The sequence below is a fragment of the Aquarana catesbeiana genome, linkage group LG07 (assembly GCF_042186555.1).
Source record: "Aquarana catesbeiana isolate 2022-GZ linkage group LG07, ASM4218655v1, whole genome shotgun sequence".
NCBI lineage: Eukaryota > Metazoa > Chordata > Amphibia > Anura > Ranidae > Aquarana > Aquarana catesbeiana.
In genome coordinates, this window is record NC_133330.1 from 11,741,257 (window position 1) to 11,762,755 (window position 21,499).

The following is a 21,499-nucleotide window of genomic DNA, read 5'->3' on the forward strand; positions in this document are numbered from 1 at the left end:
GCCCGCCCCCTCCATTTTAATTGGGTGTGTTCCTTCTGTTTGAAAACCGAGCTGAACCCGGAAAAGGCGGATAAGGGGGGCGGGCGCATCTGGAGAGTGGCAGGGCGCTCGTCCAATAGTAAAGCGGAGCGCGGACACCGGAAGTGAGTGGCCAGGTGCCCGATGACAGCTGAGGGTGAGTTGTTACATTGTGTCCCAGGGGAAGGAGAGGATACATTGTGTCTCCTGTACACTGGGGTGGAGCTGGGAAGAGCATTAGACTGGGGGAGGAGGGCTACACCACAATGTCGGGATAATATTAATATTGGGGGGGGGGGGGGGGGGTCCTCTCCCCACCCCCTTCCATATACAGCCCACACTCCGGCATCCTAACACAGGCCCCATTTGATTGGCTCAGCCTTGGGCGGGGTTTCTGGGATTGGCTGTCATGGAGCAGTGGAGGTGACAACCAGCACAACTTTGACAGAACTTCCTGTGTGTGGTGTCCCCTGGAGTTACATTGTGTGATCTGTGCTCAGTACCTCTTGTATGTAATGTCCGTGTATTCCAGCTGTGGGTGGAGTATGGAAGGGTTAGAGCCCCATCAGTGTCTTGGGATGATAAAGGGGAGATGATGATGGGGGGGGGGACATAGTTACAGAGTAGGTGAGGTTGAAAAAAGACACAAGTCCATCAAGTCCAACCTATGTGTGTGATTATATGTCAGTATTACATTACATATCCCTGTATATTGCGGTCATTCAGGTGATTATCTAATAGTTTCTTGAAGCTATCAATGCTCCCCACTGAGACCACCGCCTGTGGAAGGGAATTCCACATCCTTCCCGCTCTTACAGTAAAGAACCCTCTACGTTGTTTAAGGTTAAACCTCTTATCTTCTAATTGTAATGAGTGGCCCCGAGTCTTATTAAACTCTCTTCTGCGAAAAAGTTTTCTCCCTATTGAGGGGTCACCAGTACAGTATTTATAAATTGAAATCATATCCCCTCTCAAGCGTCTCTTCTCCAGAGAGAATAAGTTCAGTGCTCGCAACCTTTCCTCATAACTAAGATCCTCCAGACCCTTTATTAGCTTTGTTGCCCTTCTTTGTACTCGCTCCATTTCCAGTACGTCCCTCCTGAGGACTGGTGCCCAGAACTGGACAGCATACTCCAGGTGCGGCCGGACCAGAGTCTTGTAGAGCGGGAGAATTATCGTTTTATCTCTGGAGTTGATCCCCCTTTTAATGACAATATTCTGTTTGCTTTGTTAGCAGCAGCTTGCCATTGCTGAGCCTATCATCCACTAGGACCCCCAGGTCCTTTTCCATCCTAGATTCCCCCAGAGGTTCTCCCCCCAGTGTATAGATTGCATTCATATTTTTGCCACCCAAATGCATTATTTTACATTTTTCTACATTGAACCTCATTTGCCATGTAGTTGCCCACCCCATTAATTTGTTCAGATCTTCTTGCAAGGTTTCCACGTCCTGCGGAGAAGTTATTGCCCTGCTTAGCTTAGTATCGTCCACAAATACAAAGTTTGACCTGTTTCCCCCATCCTCCAGATCGTTTATGAACAAATTAAATAGGATTGGTCCCAGCACAGAACCCTGGGGGACCCCACTACCCACCCCTGACCATTCCGAGTATTCCTCATTTATCACCACCCTCTGAACTCGCCCTTGTAGCCAGTTTTCAATCCATGTACTCACCCTATGGTCCATGCCAACGCACCTTATTTTGTACAGTAAACATTTATGGGGAACTGTGTCAAATGCTTTTGCAAAATCCAGATACACCACGTCTACGGGCCTTCCTTTATCTAGATGGCAACTCACCTCCTCATAGAAGGTTAATAGATTGGTTTGGCAAGAACGATTCTTCATGAATCCATGCTGATTACTGCTAATGATATCGTTCTTATTACTAAAATCTTGTATATAGTCCCTTATCATCCCCTCCAAGTGTTTACATACTATTGATGTTAGGCTAACTGGTCTGTAATTCCCAGGGATGTATTTTCGGCCCTTTTTAAATATTGGTGCTACATTGGCTTTTCTACAATCAGCTGGTACCATTCCAGTCAGTAGACTATCTGTAAAAATTAGGAACAACGGTCTGGCAATTACTTGACTGAGTTCCCTAAGTACCCTCGGATGAAAGCCATCTGGTCCCAGTGATTTATTAATGTTAAGTTTCTCAAGTCTAATTTTAATTCTGTCCTCTGTTAACCATGGAGGTGCTTCCTGTGTTGTGTCATGAGGATAAACACTGCAGTTAAGGTTACTGAAGCCCCTCGATTCACTCGTGAAGACTGAGGAGAAGAATAAATTCAATACCTTCTCCATCTCCCCATCCTTTGTAACCAGATGTCCTTCCTCATTCTTTATGGGGCCAATATGGTCTGTCCTCCCTTTTTTTACTGTTTACATAGTTAAAGAATTTCTTGTGATTTTTTTTTTTTTTTTGCTCTCCTCCACTATGTGTCTTTCATGCTCTATCTTAGCCGTCCTAATTGCACCCTTACATTTCTTGTTGTATTCTTTATAAAGTCTGAATGCTGATGATGATCCCTCAACCTTGTATTTTTTGAAGGCCTTCTCCTTTGCTTTTATATGCATTTTTACATTGGAGTTAAGCCATCCAGGATGTTTGTTCGCTCTTTTAAATTTATTACCCAATGGGATACATTGGCTAATGCCCTTCTTTAATATGCTCTTAAAGCAAACCCATCTCTCCTCCGTATTCTTTGTTCCTAAGATTTTATCCCAATTTCTGCCTTCTAGCAAGGTTTGTAGTTTAGGGAAGTCGCCTCTTTTAAAATTCAGTGTCTTTGTATTCCCCTTATGTTTCCTATTTGTGTGATTTATACTGAAGCCAATTGACCTGTGATCACTGTTACCTAAATTGCCCCGTATTTCCACATCCGTGATCAGGTCTGTATTGTTGGTAATCAGTAGATCCACTAATGTTTTATTTCTAGTTGGTGCATCTACCATCTGACCCATGAGTACATGGTGGGGTGGGGGGGAGGAGATGGGGGTACCAGGCAGATCTTCCATGTCACATTGTCTTTCCTCGCAGGTCATGGCTCAGAGTGTGGAAAGTGAAACGCGGGTTCACCGCACCCTGCGGGTGATATCCGGGGCCACCGCTCACCTCACCACCTTCGCTTTCACCATCTTCATGATTTATGTCTCTAAACCTGGATCATGTGAGTATGAGGGGGGGGGCGACACAACAGAGATCAGTAGAGGGAAGAAGAGACGCGGGGGGGGGGGCTGATTAGGTGGAAGGCTGGGGGGGGTGATGGAGGTGAGAGGAGAAAAAGCGGAGGGGGATAAGTGGGGTGGAGAAATGAGCTGGGAGGGGGGGGGCCGGGGAGATTAATGGGGAACTAGGTGTATAAGCAGTGGTGTGCAGAGGACACAGCCATCAACGGAAGCCCCCATAGTAACTCTATGGGTGACGTCACTCCCCATTCATTTCACAGCCGTCGGCTGCGTCTTCTGCAGATTTTCTGCTGGCGATCAGGTCGATCGGCTTCAGAAAAGGTATGTGTACTGATTTCTTCTTTATAGGGCTAGATGGGTTAGTGTTAGATCGTGGATGTCTGTAGATGCCGGGATTTTAGTTTTAGGGTGGACTTATCCTTTAAGGAAGAACTCCACCAAGGGCTGTGAACCTCTATCTACCTAATTTGTTTTACAAAGTTGTTTTTTTTTCTTTACTATTTCTATTAATAATTTCTTTGTTTTTGATTTCAGCTCTTTTCTCCTGGCACCCTTTCCTCATGACCCTGGCGGTGAGTGACCCCCTTGTAAAATTAGTGACAACAGTGGGCCGTGTCTGTGTAATGTGTGTAGGAACAACCGCTTGTAGTTCCCATCATGGGCCATTGTGACGGGATGACAACCCAGGAACACTATTGGGGCGACAGGGACAGAACCTGTGTCACCCTATAAAAAGCATTACCTGAACAAGGACCTGAGTTTACTAATGTCTGACAACGATCAGCTCCTGTTACAGCTTCTCCCCCATAACAAAGTTATGATATTGCTGTCCGATGACTGGGGGGAGGGGAGAGGGGGAGACTGAGGAAATGCTTCCTACTGCCTGCAGCAGATGGATGACATCATCTCAGGTTAGGAAAAGTCACTGGCTGAAGGACGGCTTTTACGATGATGAAAGGTGGAGCTTTTCTGGTTCTGATCCTGTTGCTGTATATTGTGACATGTCTGGGATTTAATAATGGAGTCTTAAGTTATTGACAGATCTGCTTTGGGGGGAAGGGGGGTGTTAGGAGACAAGCGCATTATAAAATCTCCCCAGTTTATTCCCCCGGTAATGGCAGATCCACAACCTCCTGGCTGTGACTTTTGAAATACTTTATATAAAGGACAGATTGATTATTATTTTTATGATTATTAGTACAAGGGGTCTTCAAAAATGTTTTATATAAGAACTTTTTGAAGACCCCTTGTACTAATAATCATAAAAATAATAATCACTCTGTTCCTTATATAAAGTATTTCAAAAGTCACAGCCAGGAGGTTGTGGATCTGCCATTACTGGGGAGATTTTATAAAAAACAGAGGACATTTTTTTTGAATGACGTAGTATTATTATTATTATTAATAATCATTATATGAATCCTGTGTAGTAATAATATTTATAATTCACAATTTATATTATTGTTCATGATTTATATCATTATACAGTATTATTATTCTATACAGGATGATTACTGTTATACAGGATTTATATTATTATTATTATTATTATTATTATACAGGTTGATTATTAATCATAAATATAAATCCTGAATAATCATAATAGTTATGATTATTATGCACAATTTATATTTTTATGATTCACGATTTATGTTGTTGCTGTTAATAAAAAATCCTGAATATTATTATTATACAGGATGATTATTATTACAAATCATGTTTAGTGGTAGTAATAATGATATTCTTCTAAAAGTAGACAGAGTAGGTGATAGTCAGACAGATTGGGGCAGAGAGCTCCATAGGATGGGAGAGGCTCTGGAGAAGTCCTGGAATTGATCATGGGAGGAGGAGACAAGAGGGAGAGATCAGGAGGTCTTGGAAGGAATGAAGAGGATAGTTTGGGTAATATTATGATGGGGTTGTTGATGTAGGGCGGGCCAGAGTTGTGTGGCTTTGTATTTTATTGGTTGGGTGAGTGGACACCAGTGGAGGGAATGGCAAAGAGGGGTGGAGGACACTGCAGGGCGGCCAGTGAAGGGATTGGCAGAGATGGGTGGAGGACACTGAGCGGAGGCCAATGGAAGGGACGGCCAGTGGAGGGATTGGAAGAGATGGGTGGAGGACACTGAGCGCAGGCCAATGGAAGGGACGGCCAGTGGAGGTATTGGAAGAGATGGGTGGAGGACACTGAGCGGAGGTCAATGGAAGGGACGGCCAGTGGAGGGATTGGAAGAGATGGGTGGAGGACACTGAGCGGAAGCCTGTATGGGGATTGGCAGAGGGGGATTGAAGACAGTAAATGGAGGCAAGTGATTGGATTGGCAGAGAGGGGGGAGGAGGACACTGAGTGGTTGGTAAGGTGGATAAACCTGATAGCAGCATTCATGATGGACTGATTGGAGCATAGTCTTTGTAGAGGTCAGCCAATGTGGGAGTTGCATAAGTTGAGGCAAGGGATAACGAGGGAGTGGATTAGTAGGTTGGTGAAGTTGGTTAGTTAAGAAGAAAAGTTACGGAGGTGAAGCCTTGGTCAGTGATTGGATTTGGAGCCAGAAAGAGAGGTCAGAGTTCAGGGTTACACTTACCACCCTGGCATGGGGGGAGGGGCTGATCTTTGGTGATAGTTGTACAAGTTGCACCTCCATTTTATCTGGACACTCAATGTGATTCTTCTCTCCGCAGTTCTCCTTCTTCATGACTGAGGCCATCATGGTTTTCTCACCTGATTCCCTGCTGCATTCCCTGTCTCGGAAGGCCCGCACACGAGCCCACTGGGTGCTGCAGCTACTGGCGGTGCTCTGCGCCCTGCTGGGCCTGGGTATAATCTACACCAACAAAGTATACCAGGAGAAGCCCCACTTTTCCACCTGGCACGGGTTGGTGGGCCTGCTGACTGTGCTGTGTACTGCGGTCCAGAATCTGGGTGGGGTGACCCTACTCTACCCTAAACTGGTGCAGCGCTGGACATTGGCCACTCGGAAGCTCTACCACGCCACGTCCGGCCTCCTGGGCTACCTGCTGGCGTGCGGCAGCCTCATGCTGGGAATGTGCTCCTTGTGGTTCACCGCCAATGTCACCGGGATGGCCTGGTACTTATGTGCCCTCTCTCCGCTTCTCACCGGCCTGGTCGTCATGAACCAAGTGAGTAACGCCTACCTCTACCGCAAAAGGAGCCAGTCCTGAGGAGAGGAGGAGTCACACCATGTCTGATCCTTCAACGGGAGGAAGGGGATGTCGCTGCCACCTCTGATGCTTCGGGCGCAAATCTGCTATTCCACCATTATGGCCAGCATGAGGTCTGCTGGGCACATCTGACGATTGGCACCGTCCATCTCTTCCCCAACATGGCGCATCTTCCGAAAATCTCAGAAAGGGCCACCGCTTCCAAAACCATGGTTTGCCCACAGCTGTAGGCAACAGTGCCAGCTAAATGGAGCTTCCCAACCCCCACCCCCCACCATGCCAAAGGCAAAGAGACTGGCCACACACTAATGATGTTCAGATAGATGAAACTTTATTGTTCTGGACATTGAATACAGAAGGTATACCTAGACCTCAGATGTGTCTTGCCCAAACAGGATGTAAATCCTGTATAATAATTGATCTGGACATTGAATTCAGAAGGTCTATTCAGACCCTCCTCACTTATATTTCACCCTATAAGGGCTCTTCAGGTGAAACGCATCAGTCAGGAGGGTCTGAGAGGACCTTCTCTATTCAATGTCAGGGACAATAAAGTTTTCTCTATGCTGATATCATCTGTGTGCATGGATAAAATGTTATTGTTCTGAACATTGAATACAGAAGGTCTGGTCTACCCAGACCCTCCACATTCATGTTTCACCCAAACAGGGCTCTTCAGGTGAAATGCGTCAGTCAGGAGGTTCTCCGCACACTTCTGTATTCATTTTCCAGAACAATGAAGTTTTATTCATGCCGTTGTCATCTGAGTGCATGGATACAACTTTATTGTTTCGGACAATACATACAGAAGGTCTATCCAGACCCGCCTCACTTAACATTTCAGCCAAACACGGTTCTCCAGGTGAAACGCACTATAGTAATGAGGGAGTGGGCAGACCTTCTGTTCAATTTCCAGAACAATAAAGTTGTATCCATGCTAATGTCATCTGAGTGCATGCATAAAAACTTTATTGTTCTGGACATCCAGACCCTCTTCACTTATGTTTTACCCTACAAGGGCTCTTGAGGTGAAACGAGTCGGAGTTAGGAGAGGTTTGGCAGACATTTGTTTTAATTTTCTTGAACAATAAAGTTTTTTTCGTGCTGATATCATCTGAGTGCATGGATAAAAAATTTTTTGTCCTGGACATTGAATACAGAAGGTCTCCTCACTCGTGTCTCACCCAAAAATGGCTCTTCAGGTGAAACGCGTCAGCCAGGATGGTCTGGGCAGACATTCTCCAGAACAATAAAGGTGTTTTTTTTTGTTTTTTTTTTTTTTTTTTTTATCCATGCCGATGTCATCTGAGTGCGGCCGGTCCCTTTGCTTTGATGTTGGAGTGTTGTTACATCCCCACCCCTTCCCCCCGGACCACGCAATATTTTTTTTTCTATTTTTAGAATGGACGGACTCAGCATTTTTATGGGAACAAAATTCTGCTTCTAAATTATTTTTTTTTCAGAGACCTGAAACTGCAAGACATCGATGTGCCTCCGAGACGAACAAAACTGTGAGCTGCTCCCCTCGGCTAATGAAGATAATTCAGAGGGACTCTTACATTGTACAGGACTGCAGCCTCTCGTCCTATGATTCTGTCCACTCCCCTTCCCTCTCATGATATTATGTCTGTGGGGCGGGGCTACAGTGAGCTCAGAGACAGAGAGGGCGGAGCTGGGAACACACTGGCTTCATTGTCGCAGGCTCGCGCTCAGGTCCCGGCAGCCGCGGAGGGTCAGCTAGTATGACAACCCGATACAAAAGACGCATTGCAAGACGAGGGTTCAAATGCTGGCTGTGGGTCAGTTTGAATGAAGTTCACATTTCAAAGGTGACTTTCTACCTTTTTGGTTTTTTTTAAAAGGCTTCTTCCCCCTCCCCCTCCCTCCCCCACGTCCCTGAGTGCAGCCCACCTGGTCCATCACTTACCTTGGTCCCCATTTCAGCAGTCTTTTCTGTGTGCCCCGCAACCGGCCTATACAGCCTGTAATCCACTGGATGGCGCCATCTTATGGGAATGAGTGGGGCGGTGACATGTGACCACACTTTAGGAAGAAAGGCTGGGACAGTGAAGAGGGGCAGAGGTGGGTTATGGGTCAGGTGGGCTGCACTGGGGGGGAGGGGGGGGGGGGGGACGTGCCTCAAAAGACAACGTGTACCAAAGGTAAAACCACCCGGACATAAAGGTGACGGGTCATGTCTGTCTGTCTGCTCAGCAAGGTTCCAGGTTTGCTTCTCACTTATAATCTGAAACGCTTCTCTGCTAAGATGTACTATGATGTCATTTCCATGTAAGAATAAAAGGGAATTTTTTACTTTTTAACAGTTTATTTTCTTTTTATTTCATTTTAAAAGTCTTGAAGACACATTCACACAATTTGGGCTCTTTATCAGAGGGCAGTGATTACAAGCTGGGAGTTGATGCTCTCCCACTGACACCAGCCATGGGGCACTATTCCTCCCACTGATACCAATGATGGGGCACTATTCCTCCCACTGATACCAATGATGGGGCACTATTCCTCCCACTGACACCAATGATGGGGCACTATTCCTCCCACTGATACCAATGATGGGGCACTATTCCTCCCACTGACACCAATGATGGGGCACTATTCCTCCCACTGATACCAATGATGGGACACTATTCCTCCCACTGATACCAATGATGGGGCACTATTCCTCCCACTGATACCAATGATGGGGCACTGTTCCTCCCACTGATACCAATGATGGGGCACTATTCCTCCCACTGACACCAATGATGGGGCACTATTCCTCCCAATGATGGGGCACTATTCCTCCCACTGATACCAATGATGGGGCACTATTCCTCCCAATGATGGGGCACTATTCCTCCCACTGACACCAATGATGGGGCACTATTCCTCCCACTGACACCAATGATGGGGCGCTATTCCTCCCACTGATACCAATGATGGGGCACTATTCCTCCCAATGATGGGGCACTATTCCTCCCACTGATACCAATGATGGGGCACTATTCCTCCCAATGATGGGGCACTATTCCTCCCACTGACACCAATGATGGGGCACTATTCCTCCCACTGATACCAATGATGGGGCGCTATTCCTCCCACTGATACCAATGATGGGGCGCTATTCCTCCCACTGATACCAATGATGGGGCGCTATTCCTCCCACTGATACCAATGATGGGGCGCTATTCCTCCCACTGACACCAATGATGGGGCGCTATTCCTCCCACTGATACCAATGATGGGGCACTATTCCTCCCAATGATGGGGCACTATTCCTCCCACTGATACCAATGATGGGGCACTATTCCTCCCAATGATGGGGCACTATTCCTCCCACTGACACCAATGATGGGGCGCTATTCCTCCCACTGATACCAATGATGGGGCACTATTCCTCCCACTGATACCAATGATGGGGCACTATTCCTCCCGCTGATACCAATGATGGGGCACTATTCCTCCCAATGATGGGGCACTATTCCTCCCACTGATACCAATGATGGGGCACTATTCCTCCCAATGATGGGGCACTATTCCTCCCACTGACACCAATGATGGGGCGCTATTCCTCCCACTGATACCAATGATGGGGCACTATTCCTCCCAATGACTGGGCACTATTCCTCCCACTGACACCAATGATGGGGCACTATTCCTCCCGCTGACACCTAACATTGGGACATTGTTCCTCCCACTGACCACAGATTCAAGCGAGGTCACTTTTTGCTCCCACTGGTCACAGTCCGGCCCCCTCTAAAGTTTGAAGGACAGTGAACTGACCCTTTGTTTAGAAAGTTTGGGAACCCCTGATGTAGAAAATGAGGTGTCTCCTGTGAAGATTTGTGGTAATCCTTCTTCATACAAAGACATTGTAGACCCTTTTCCGCTCCACCATGACTGCCCCACCCCCCCTGTGTACAAAGCCCCAGCTCTATAAAGACCTGGTCTGACCAGTTTGGTACTTTAGAGGAACTCGCGTGTCCTGTACAGAGCTCCGGCCTCATCCCTACTGATCACCTTTGGGGTGGCTTGGAATGCCGATGGTGAGCCAGGTCTTCTCATCCAACATCAGTACCCGACCTCTCAAATGGCCACAAATTCCTACAGAAGACACCCCCCAAAATCTTCCCAGATGAGATGTTTTAGCCGTGTGTTATGGCAGGAGGTGCATTGTAGTTTGCTGCGGTGCATATGTGTTGCCGGCTACTCTAATAGTGCGTTGGGGTGATGTTTAAATTAATGGCACCCCGATGTGCATCGCAATCTGCATTTTACTGAACGATAACCTGAAGAGAGCCGAAAAGTGTCCCATAATAAAACACAAGGCTTGGTGTATTGGTGAAATCATGACTGTCAGGAGGGGGTCATTCCGTTGCTGTGGTATGAGGCCGACTCCTCTCGGTCAGGTCCAATCAGAGCAATGCATCGTTGCTTTCCCCAAATGCCTGTTTCCACTAGTGCAACTTGTCATGCGACTTTAGACACATAAAGTCGCATGACAAGTGACGGCCCATTGATTTCACAATGGCACCCATTTCCATCCATGCAACTTAAAGTTGCAGCGACTTTGAAAAGGTTTGTGTGCGACTTTGATCCAGAGACTGTAAAGTCACTCAAAGTCACATCAAAGTTGCACCCTAAATCGCGTGACTTTGTGGTCGCAATAGTGGAAACGTGGCCTTACTGCTACAGGGCGGCCACGCTGCACAGGATCACGTGTGTGTGTGTGTGTGTGTGTGTGTGTGTGTGTGTGTGTAATATATATGTGTGTGTAATATATATGTGTGTGTGTGTGTAATATATATGTATGTGTGTGTGTAATATATATGTATGTGTGTGTGTGTAATATATATGTATGTGTGTGTGTGTGTAATATATATGTATGTATGTGTGTGTGTGTGTAATATATATGTATGTATGTGTGTAATATATATGTATGTGTGTGTGTGTAATATATATGTATGTGTGTGTGTGTGTAATATATATGTATGTATGTGTGTGTGTGTGTGTGTGTGTGTGTGTGTGTGTGTGTGTGTGTAATATATATGTATGTATGTGTGTGTGTGTAATATATATGTATGTATGTGTGTGTGTGTGTGTGTGTGTGTGTGTGTGTGTGTAATATATATGTATGTATGTGTGTGTGTGTGTGTGTGTGTGTGTGTAATATATGTGTGTGTGTGTGTGTGTGTGTGTAATATATATGTATGTGTGTGTGTGTAATATATATGTATGTGTGTGTGTGTGTGTGTGTGTAATATATATGTATGTATGTGTGTAATATATATGTATGTGTGTGTGTGTAATATATATGTATGTATGTGTGTGTGTGTGTGTGTGTGTGTGTGTGTGTAATATATATGTATGTATGTGTGTGTGTGTGTGTAATATATGTGTGTGTGTGTGTGTGTGTGTGTAATATGTATGTGTGTGTGTGTGTGTGTGTGTAATATATATGTATGTATGTGTGTAATATATATATGTGTGTGTGTGTGTAATATATATATGTGTGTGTGTGTAATATATATGTATGTGTGTGTGTGTGTGTAATATGTATGTATGTGTGTGTGTAATATATATATGAATGTGTGTGTGTGTGTATATATGTGTATATATATAATATAGAGATAGATATCTCTCTCTCTCTCTCTCTCTCTCTCTCTCTCTCTCTCTCTCTCTCTCTCTCTCTCTCTCTATATATATATATATACACACACACACAGGCGACGATCTGTGATTTTTATCATGACTGCGACATTATGGCGGACACATCGGACAATTTTGACACATTTTTGGGACCACTGCCATTTATGCAGCGATCACTGTTATAAAAATGTATTGATTACTGTAAAAATGTCACTGGCAGGGAAGGGGTTAATAACACTAAGGGGCGATCAAGGGGTTAACTGTGTTCCCTGCTATGTGTTCTAACTGAAGGGGGGGGGGGGGATGGGACTTGCTAGGGGAAGAGATGGTCCATACTTAGTATGAACACACGATCAGTCTCTTCTCCCCTCAGAGAACCGGGATCTCTGTGTTTACGCCGTGTCACGAGCGATCGCGGGAGCTCGCATCGGCTCCGGGGGGGGGGGGGGCACGCCCGCCCCTAGTGGCCACAATTAGAAGCGGCGTAACATGACAGCGATTCGCGCAGCCGAGCCACGTGGGTCGCAGTACAACTGCGGCGGCTGGTCGGCAAGTGGTTAAGAAAGGCATCTAATAGCTCGACGCTTTTCATGGCTAAACGCCACTCATCAGGAGCAGAAGAAAAGGCGGGAGTCTGTAACAATGATATTTGGAATTAAAAATGACAGTGATATAGGGGTAGTTATAAATCCATCTATACAAGGAAGATGGGAAAAAATGGAGATAAATGTATATATCCAATCATACCTAGAGACCAGCAGTGGGTGCAAGCATGGGAGGCCGGAGGCCAGCGGGGAGGGTCATCACCAGCCACGGGAGCTGAGGCAGAATATACCACGGAAACTGGATGGAATTGGACAGCTGAGACCAGCAGTTCCCGGTAACAAGATCCAGTATGTAAATTATGTCAGCAAAGCCATCTATAAAAAATGTATATAATGTAATATATAAAGTGGGATAAGAGTATCTAATAAACATGTTAAAGTGGATAGGTGGGTGCTGTGGCCAGGACAAAATAAATAGGTAGAAATACTGTGCCATAGAGTGAGAATAAGGTAGTAGACTGGTGAAAAATATATATATTATAATACAGTGGACCCTCGGATTACGAGCATAATCCGTTTCAGGAGAATGCTCCTAATTCAATGTACTCGCATGTCAAAGCGAGTTTTCCCATTGAAGTCAATGGAAACGAAAACAATTCGTTCCGCGTTGACTTCAATGGGATGCAATACCGCATGCGGCCAGAGGCCGGGGGGGGGTGTGGGGCGCCGGAGAGCCTCGGAAACGTCCGAAAAGGTCCAAGCACACTTCGGCTGACCTCGGCAAGACTCCGTTCACGAGCCATTCCGAGGTTTGCCGAGGTCAGCCGTACTGTCCTCGGGCCTTTCCGTGCATTTCCGAACGGCGACTTTCTGCTCTGCTCAGGCGCCCCCCCCCACCTCAGGCCAAAAGCGGTACTGCACACCGCTTTTGGCCTGAATCCTGCTGGTTTTGCGAGACAACACTCGCGAACCGAGTTAGGATTTTTAGAAATACAGCGCTCGTTTTTGCGAAACGCTCATTAACCGCGTTACTCGCAAACCGAGGTTCCGCTGTATAATATATCCCATAGAGAGGGATAAAAGTGGGTGCAACCAAAACGTAAACCCAGGGCACAATGATGCAAAAAGAGAAAACAAGGTAGAAAAGAGAGAAAGGGGAAGACTACGACAATTATACCTGAATGGACAATGAAGTCCATATGGTGCACCGTGTCCATGGGAGGATAAAACCCCTCTATTAATGTCATTTTTAATTCCAAATATCATTGTTGTGGACTCCTGCCTTTCTTCTTATCAATTATGTATTATCCACCGGACACACCCTGCCGTGTTATCTCCTTGGCTGCACGATTCATAGAAAGTCCCACATTCTCCTCTCCTTTCTCGATTAACAATCGTTGTGTTGGTGGAGCTCTGGACCTCGAAGCAGGAAGGAGAAGATTTTAGATCTGAGTTTTCTCTATCAGCTGGGGATGATATGTTTGGGGGTCTCCGTAGTGTGCAGAAAATGGGAGCTCCACAAAAACCATAAGCACTGGAAATCCTTACTTCGCACAAGAGGTCATAAGATTATAGCAACGTGTTTCTGGGGTCCACTCCCCCTTCATCAGGGCCAAGAAACAAGCTAACATAGGATAAAATAAAAGATTTACAGAAAAGGTGAACTATACACCCCCCCACCCCACCCCCGGTCCCTGCTTTACTTACCTCCGTGGATTCTGAGTTGTCAGTGCCCGCACAGCCGGATATTAAATCCCCACCCTTCTCTGTGCAATGCTTCCTTGTCAGACCAGATTGATGCTTTGTGACGGCGCTGACCAATCGGAAACCACTCTGATCCATCCCGGAAGCACTGCGCGGAGAAGAGGAAGTGACAGCTCAGCATCCCCGGACCCAAGGCGGGGGTAGGGTGGGGGGTGGTGATGGTTAGGGTATGCAGTGTTAGTTCACTTTTAGGCCCCCCGCTCGATTATCCAGCACTACTTACCCCATCCAGGTCACGGGCGGCTTCCTCCCTGCTTCTACTCCACGGCGGCTTCCCCCCTGCTTCTCCTACTGGCCAATAAGTTTGCTTCTCTTGGCCAATTGGGTCTTAAGACCCGCTTCCTGATTGGTCAGGAGGAGAAGCAGGAATACAATAGCGAATATAAATTCGCTATTGTCACGCAAGTGGGTGGGCTCTGCGCCCCGAGCCCACCCTTTTTAAAGCCAATTAGAGCCTCCAGCTCCAATCACGTGCTTCAAAAAAAGAAAATCCCCATTGAAATCCATGCGTCCGGCGCCCTGCATGGAGATTAGGGGGGCTGCACCTCTTATGGAATGGCCGCCACTGGGGCTGATCATGTGATTAAAGCAGGTGGTCCCTCCCACTTGGCGCTCACATGTGGTTCGATAGAAATGTGACATCAGCAGCTGCCACCTCGGTTGGTTACGGCCACAAGGGGTAAGAACCAATCACTGCCTTTCCAGAGGAACTTCCATTGAATTGCCGTGTGATGTCAGAACTCCCAGGACCTGGGATGCTTCTTGCAGCCCGAACTGTCCGAGATGCAATCGCCACTTGTAGAGCCATTCCTATGAGCTGGAAACTTTTGTGTACCGTTCATCCAACCACACAGGAACGCAGCAAGAAGCGGCTAGAATGGCTTGGCATCTCCAGAACAGGAGCCGGTAAGAATCAGCTACAATCCTTGTCATGTCGATATAGTGAGGGGGGAAAAAGTATTTGCTCCCCTGATGATTTTGTACGTTTGGCCCACTGACAAAGAAACAATCAGTCTATAATTTTAATGGTTGGTTTATTGTAATAATGAGAGACAGAATAACAACAAAAATATCCAGAAAAACGCATTTCAAAAAAGTTATAAATTTGATTTGCATTTCAATGGGTGAAATAAGTATTTGACCCTTTCACAAAACATGACTTAGTACTTGGTGGCAAAACCCTTGTTGGTAATCACAGAGGTCAGACGTTTCTTGGAGTTGGCCACCAGGTTTGCACACATCTCAGGAGGGATTTTGTCCTCTTTGCAGATCCTCTCCAAGTCATTAAGGTTTCCAGGCTGATGTTTGGTAACTCCGAACCTTCAACTTCCTCCACATATTTTCTATGGGATTATGGTCTGGAGACTGGCTAGGCCACTCCAGGGCCTTAATGTGCTTCTTCTTGAGCCACTCCTTTGTTGCCTTGGCCATGTGTTTTGTGTCATTGTCATGCTGGAAGACCCATTCACGACCCATTTTCAATGCCCTGGCTGAGGGAAGGAGGTTCTCACCCAAGATTTGGCGGTACATGGCCCCGTCCATCATCCCTTTGATGTGGTGAAGTTGTCTTGTCCTCTTAGCAGAAAAACACCCCCAAACCATAATGTTTCCACCTCCATGTATGACGGTGGGGGATGGTGTTCTTGAGGTCATAGGCAGCATTCCTCCTCCTCCAAACACGGTGAGTTGAGTTGATGCCAAAGAGCTCGGTTTTGGTCTCCTCTGACCACAACACCTTCACCCAGTTCTCCTCTGAATCATTCAGATGTTCATTAGCAAACTTCAGATAGACCTGTACATGTGATTTCTTCAGCAGGAGGACCTGCCGGGCGCTGCAGGATTTCAGTCCTTCACGGTGTAGTGTGTTACTGATTGTTTTCTTGGTGACTATGGTCCCAGCTGAGATCATTGACAAGATTCTCCTGTGTAGTTCTGGGCTGATTCCTCACCGTTCTCCTGATCATTGAACCTCCACGAGGTGAGATCTTGTATGGAGCCCCAGACTGAGGGAGATCGACAGTTATTTTGTGTTTCTTCTATTTGTGAATAATCGCACCAAGTCACCCTCTCACCAAGCTGCTTGGTGATGGTCTTGTAGCCCATTCCAGCCATGTGTAGGTCTACAATCTTGTCCCTGACATCCTTGGACGGTTCTTTGGTCTTGGCCATGGTGGAGAGATTGGAATCTGATTGCTTCTGTGGACAGGTGTCTTCTATACAGGTAACAAGCTGAGATTAGGAGCACTCCCTTAAGATAGTGCTCCTAATCTCAGCTCATTACCTGTATAGAAGAGCCAGAAATCTTGCTGATTGATAGGGGATAAAATAATTATTTCACTCATTAAAATGCAAATCTATTTTATAACTTTTTTGAAATGTGTTTTTCTGGATATTTTTGTTGTTATTCTGTCTCTCACTGTTATATTAAACTGACCAATAAAATTATAGACTGATCGATTCTTTGTCTTTGGGGCAAATGTACAAAATCAGCAGCCGATCCTTTTTTTCCCCTCACTGTAAATTGCATGCAGAGGATTTCGTTTCTCTTTCTTCTACACGAGCCGAGTTTGGATTTTTAGAAAGCTGTAATTCCGCCAGTCACGTATTCTGTAATTACCGTCACGTACCGGCTGCTCAGTAAACAGCAGGCGGAGGTTTGGCCTTCAGGCGTCGTCTGACAATGTACACAATGATGTCTGATTATCCCGCTATTACCCGTCCTTCACACTGACTGAAATAAGAGCTTCCATTTTAGGAGTGATTGCTGCGGGACAACACAGACAGTTCTTATTGCAGGCCCAGATTGTTTCTGTCCCATTGGTGTAATTATTGAGCCTCCCCTCTGTGAAATAAGGGAATTAGATGGGACTCGTCCTTTGACCCGCCTATGTGGAGGAGGATGGATTCCCTTCTTTTCTTTTTTTTTAGCAGACTGGATAGGATTGGAGGTAGGCAGGTATAAACGGACACAAGTCCATAGGAATACATGGACCATCCAATCGGATCCGCCTGAAAAACTGACACGCAGACCGGATAGAATCACCTGTGTGATAGAGGCCTTATACCTCACGTGGGGATATATACAATATATCAGGGCTCGAAATTTCAAGTCCTGAGCTACTAGCAAGGCCTTAGGCTGGGTTCACATCATCGCCGCATCCGTCTCACAGCAGTTGGTCCGGTGCGTCCACGTTCACCGGTTCAGCCCGAATGTTGGGCTGAATTCGGACCAAAAGACGCACAGCGTTTTTGTGCAAAACACACCAGACCTACAGAGATATGTGAACCGGCTCCATAGAGAGCCGGTCACAATCGGGAATTGGATGTGGACAACCCGCATCCAATTCACAATGATGTGAACCCGGCCTTAAGGGTTACTCGCCACCAGTTGCCCCACCCAACCCCCCAACCATGCCCCGCCCCTAAACACGCCCTCATAAATTATCTCATGAAACGCCCCTTAAAAGTTTTATGCAGAACTAAGTTACAAAAATAAATATTAACAACTTTATCAGCGCCGGTCTCACTTGTGCCTGTCAGTACAGATTCAACTGTGCCCTTCAGTACAACTTCATCTGTGCCCGTCAGTACAGCCTCACCTGTGCCTTTCAGTACAGCCTCACATGTGCCCAACAATACAGCCTCACCCGTGCCCGTCAGTACAGCTTCAACTGTGCCCATCAGTACAGTCTCACCTGTACCTATTAGTAAAGTCTCACCTGTGCCCATCAATACAGCCTCACCTGTGCCTGTCATTACAGTCTCACCTGTGCCCGTCAATACAGCCTCACCTGTGCCCGTCAGTGCAGTCTCTAGCCCTGAGGAAGGGGGAACGCCCCCGAAACGCGTTAGCTGTACCCCGTGTTCTGCATTGTTTTTATGGCCTTTTGTCAGTTGCATTTTGTGAGTACCCACTTTTATATAAAACATTTTTATTATTAAATTATCTTTGGTAATGCACTAGGTGTGCGCGCCTTCCATTTCTGTTTTTCTTGTAGCCAGTGCAGTCTCACCTGGGCCCGCCAGTACAGTCTGACCTGTGTCTGTCAGGGCAGCCTCACCTGTGCCCGTCAGGACAGCCTCACCTGTGTCTGTCAGGGCAGCCTCACCTGTGTCTGTCAGGACAGGCTCACCTGTGTCCGTCAGTACAGCCTCACCTGTGTCTGTCAGGACAGCCTCACCTGTGCCCATCAGGACAGCCTCACCTGTGCCCGTCAGGACAGCCTCACCTGTGTCTGTCAGGACAGGCTCACCTGTGTCCGTCAGTACAGCCTCACCTGTGCCCATCAGGACAGCCTCACCTGTGCCCGTCAGGACAGCCTCAACTGTGCCCGTCAGGACAGCCTCACCTGTGCAGTACAGTCTCACGTGCCCATCCATACAGCCTCACCTGTGTCCATCAGTACAATCTCACCTGTGCAGACGAAGGTTCGAGCTGGCCAATCATTAGAGAGCGGGGATTGCCTACTGTAACAGCTTTTATTTGAATTGCTGGGTTACCAGCGTCGCTCATGTCACACAGTCCCGCCTCCCGGCATTGAACTGGTGTTCTGTCTATTAAATGCGCCAGCCGAGGAGGAGGGGCAGTGTGACGTGAGCCATGCCGGGCGAGGAGGCGGGACTGTGTGACGTGAGCCATGCCGGGCGAGGAGGCGGGACTGTGTGACGTGAGCCGCGCCGGGCGAGGAGGCGGGACTGTGTGACGTGAGCCGTGCCGGGTGAGGAGGCGGGACTGTGTGACGTGAGCCATGCCGGGCGAGGAGGCGGGACTGTGTGACGTGAGCCGCGCCGGGCGAGGAGGCGGGACTGTGTGACGTGAGCCGTGCCGGGTGAGGAGGCGGGACTGTGTGACGTGAGCCGTGCCGGGCAAGGAGGCGGACTGTGTGACGTGAGCCGTGCCGGGTGAGGAGGCGGGACTGTGTGACGTGAGCCATGCTGGGCGAGGAGGTGGGACTGTGTGATGTGAGCCGTGCCGGGTGAGGAGGCGGGACTAACGTGAGCCGTGCCGGGAGAGGAGGCGGGACTGTGATATGAGCCGTGCCGGGTGAGGAGGTGGGACTGTGTAACGTGAGCCGTGCCAGGCGAGGAGGTGGGACTGTGTGACGTGAGCTGTGCCGGGCTAAGAGGTGGGACTGTGTGACGTGAGCCGTGCCGGGCGAGGAGGCGGGACTGTGTGACGTGAGGCGTGCCGGGAGGCGGGACTGTGTGACGTGAGCCGTGCTGGGTGAGGAGGTGGGACTGTGTGACGTGAGCCGTGCCGGGCGAGGAGGTGGGACTGTGTAACGTGAGCCGTGCCAGGCGAGGAGGTGGGACTGTGTGACGTGAGCCGTGCTGGGCTAAGAGGCGGGACTGTGTGACGTGAGCCGTGCCGGGCGAGGAGGTGGGACTGTGTGACGTGAGGCGGGACTGTGTGACGTGAGCCGTGACGGGTGAGGAGTTGGGACTGTGTAACGTGAGCCGTGCCGGGTGAGGAGGCGGGACTGTGTGACGTGAGCCGTGCCGGGCAAGGAGGTGGGGCTGTGTGACGTGAGCCGTGCCGGGCTAAGAGGCGGGACTGTGTGACGTGAGCCGTGCCAGGCGAGGAGGCAGGACTGTGTGATGTGAGCAAAGCCGGGAACCCAGCAATTCAAATGAAAGCTGTTACAGTGGGCAATCCCCGCTCTCTGATGATCGGCAAGCTCTCCTTTTCCTCTCCTCTCTTCCCCGGGCTCTCCGAGGCAGCCCACGCTTGCCAGCCATCAATTTCCACTTGCAAAATCCGAGTAGGCGAGTGGAAAATTTGAGGGCTGTACTATATTGTCAAAAGTATTGGGACACCTGCCTTTACACGCACATGGACTTTAATGGCGTCTTAGTCCGTAGGGTTCAATATTGAGTTGACCCACCCGAGGGAGGAGGCAAGCGGTTGCAGAGCCACATAAGCTGAGGCTTCCTGTATAGCGCCGGCTCCTCTCACAGGCAGAGTGATACCAAATTCACTCTGCCTGGGACAGCAACAGCTGAAAATACCTGAATAGAAGACTTATTAAAGGTAAGTTTATTCCAAAACTCACAGTGTATGTATGGGCATATCTGTTCTGCAGCTGTTACTGGGCTGCTTTCAAACTGATCCGCAGGGTTATCTGCACTGAGCCATAGACTTCTGTTATTACCTGCGGGTTTGGCGTGTTTTCAGAAAGTGCACCACACCTGCAGGATATAATGAAAGTCCATGGCAAAGTGCAGCTAACCCTCAGGAAAGCCACAGGTGCAGTGCGGGTAAATCACAGCGAATCAGTGTGAAAGCAGCCTTAGGCTCCATTCACACGATCTCACCTGCATATGTAGATTGGGCAAAGACCAGTCATCCGCCCGCTCCGCTCACTGGGGCCCATGACTGGTTGGCAAGTCGCTTAAGTGGCCCTCGCTCTTCAAAAGGTTGGGCACCCCTGCCATAGACACACTCCTAAACCTTGTGGACGGCCTTCCCAGAAGAGTTGAAGCTGTTATAGCTGCAAAGGGCCGGCCAACTCAATATTGAACCCTACGGACTAAGACTGGGATGCCATTAAAGTTCATGTAAAGGCAGGCGTCCCAATACTTTTGGTAATATAGTGTCTGTTAGAAAGCAATCCTGAAGCAGAATAGCCACGAAACGCGTAGACTAATGCTTGAGATTAGGACACGATGGCCTCAATGCTCTGCTTCTGTTTTGATCTACCAAGAATGGAATTTTAAATGTTTATAATAAAGATTTAGACAAATCTTTTGAAGTGGTTTGTGTAAAGCTCCATTTACACTTGTGCGACTTCAAAATCATGCGATTTTTCAGTGTTAGTGGATTGTAAAGGTTTTTTTTTCCATAGACACCCTCCTAAACCTTGTGGACAGCCTTCCCAGAAGAGTTGAAGCTGTTATAGCTGCAAAGGGCGGAGCCAACTCAATATTGAACCCTACGGACTAAGACTGGGCTTGCCAGGAAAGTTCATGTGCGTGTAAAGGCAGGCATCCCAATACTTTTGGTAATATAGTGTATTTCCCTGGTGGTAATCTAAAAAAAAAAAAAAAAAAAAAAAAGAAATCCCCTTTCTTTTGTGCATATTTTGTATAAATTTCAGGATGAGGACCTCAGGTTATTTAAGTACATATGTAATATTAGCAACCCATA

The 21,499-nt window shown here is 47.6% G+C and overlaps 1 protein-coding gene across 1 annotated transcript; it reads left to right on the forward strand.

Annotated features, from left to right (window-relative positions):
* The first annotated feature begins 41 nt into the window (after window positions 1-41).
* On the forward strand, window positions 42-8,718 carry CYB561D2 (cytochrome b561 family member D2). Its single transcript, XM_073591594.1, has 4 exons — window positions 42-175; window positions 3,066-3,195; window positions 3,749-3,786; window positions 5,897-8,718. Exons 2-4 carry the CDS (start codon window positions 3,069-3,071, stop codon window positions 6,395-6,397), a joined length of 666 nt encoding a protein of 221 aa, XP_073447695.1. The 5' UTR covers window positions 42-175; window positions 3,066-3,068; the 3' UTR covers window positions 6,398-8,718.
* The last annotated feature ends 12,781 nt before the right edge of the window (window positions 8,719-21,499 follow it).

Coding starts and splice junctions, on each gene's coding strand:
- CYB561D2 (XM_073591594.1), top strand. CDS start 3,069: ATGGCTCAGAGTGTGGAAAGTGAAACGCGGGTTCACCGCACCCTGCGG. Junction 3,196..3,748: donor TGTCTCTAAACCTGGATCAT/GTGAGTATGAGG, acceptor TTTTGATTTCAG/CTCTTTTCTCCTGGCACCCT. Junction 3,787..5,896: donor CTTTCCTCATGACCCTGGCG/GTGAGTGACCCC, acceptor TTCTCTCCGCAG/TTCTCCTTCTTCATGACTGA.